This window comes from Tupaia chinensis, unplaced genomic scaffold (assembly GCF_000334495.1).
Source record: "Tupaia chinensis unplaced genomic scaffold, TupChi_1.0 Scaffold142846_1, whole genome shotgun sequence".
Classification (NCBI taxonomy): Eukaryota; Metazoa; Chordata; class Mammalia; order Scandentia; family Tupaiidae; genus Tupaia; species Tupaia belangeri.
Window position 1 is genome coordinate 1,557,840 of NW_006202691.1, and position 928 is coordinate 1,558,767.

At 52.8% G+C, this 928-nt stretch overlaps 1 protein-coding gene across 1 annotated transcript in view; it reads right to left on the bottom strand.

The window, feature by feature from the left end:
- The window catches only part of PACC1 (proton activated chloride channel 1), a 27,931-nt gene that overhangs the window by 23,993 nt on the left and 3,010 nt on the right, over positions 1 to 928 (bottom strand). Inside the window, exon 2 of the mRNA XM_006163710.3 lies at positions 169 to 265. Coding sequence (XP_006163772.1) covers positions 169 to 265 — 97 coding nt within the window. The remainder of the gene's footprint in view (positions 1 to 168; positions 266 to 928) is intronic.

The following is a 928-nucleotide window of genomic DNA, read 5'->3' on the forward strand; positions in this document are numbered from 1 at the left end:
CCAAGGCTGATTAAATATGTATGGCTTTAAGCTAGGGCAATACTTGAGGGCAGACACAGGAGCGCAGGGCAGGGGGCTCCTCTGCTCCCACCTTGGACTGGGGCCTGCAGCTGCAGTATCAGCACAGCACGGTTTCCAGCACCTCCACCCCAGCACCGGACCGCTCACCTGGTAAGACACCTGGGCCTTGGACTTGGACCGTCTCCACGTCCTGCTCGTCGGCCTGCTCTGAATTCTCAGCCACTTGGTCCAACTCCTCACTCAGCTGAAGGGAAGACAAAAGGGACAAACAGGTCAGCTTCATCAGCTTTGGCTTTCTAGACTAGAATAAGGAAGCAGAAGCTGCTTTTCAATGGTCTCAAAACCACATGATGTAGGGTGTGCAGTTTTTTTTTCTTTTCAGTTCTGTCAGAGGGTGCATGCGCTTGCCAGAGAAGAGGCACAGAGATACAGAGAGAGAAAGTGAGAAAGCAACCCCATAGAGATTTTGGCCGGGTGTGACTGGCATGTTTCTCAGGGTTGACACCAGCCATGTAGCTGGCCATGGGGGACCCAGCCATCTTCACCACCATGCCATGAGCCAGCCTGATGTAGAGTGTGTTACAGCTGTCCACAGAGGAGGACACCGAAGCTCCACAACCTCAAGGAACTTCCTGTGTATTTGTTTCCTAGATCTAACATAACAAAATATCGCAAACGGGGTGGCTTAAAACATCTCCAGAGCCAGAGAGTCACTGAGAGGCAGGGCTTGGAGTCAAACCCAAGCTGGTCTAGTTCCAAAGCTCGTGGTCCTAACCACTTCCCAGAGCAAGAGGAAATGTGGCTTGGAGTCTGCTGAGAGAGAAGACGGAACAGCGACATTGCTGTCACAGCTCTCAGGGACTCGGCTGCCAATGGCAGGGCCAAATAAAAAGACCCGCCAGGGGCA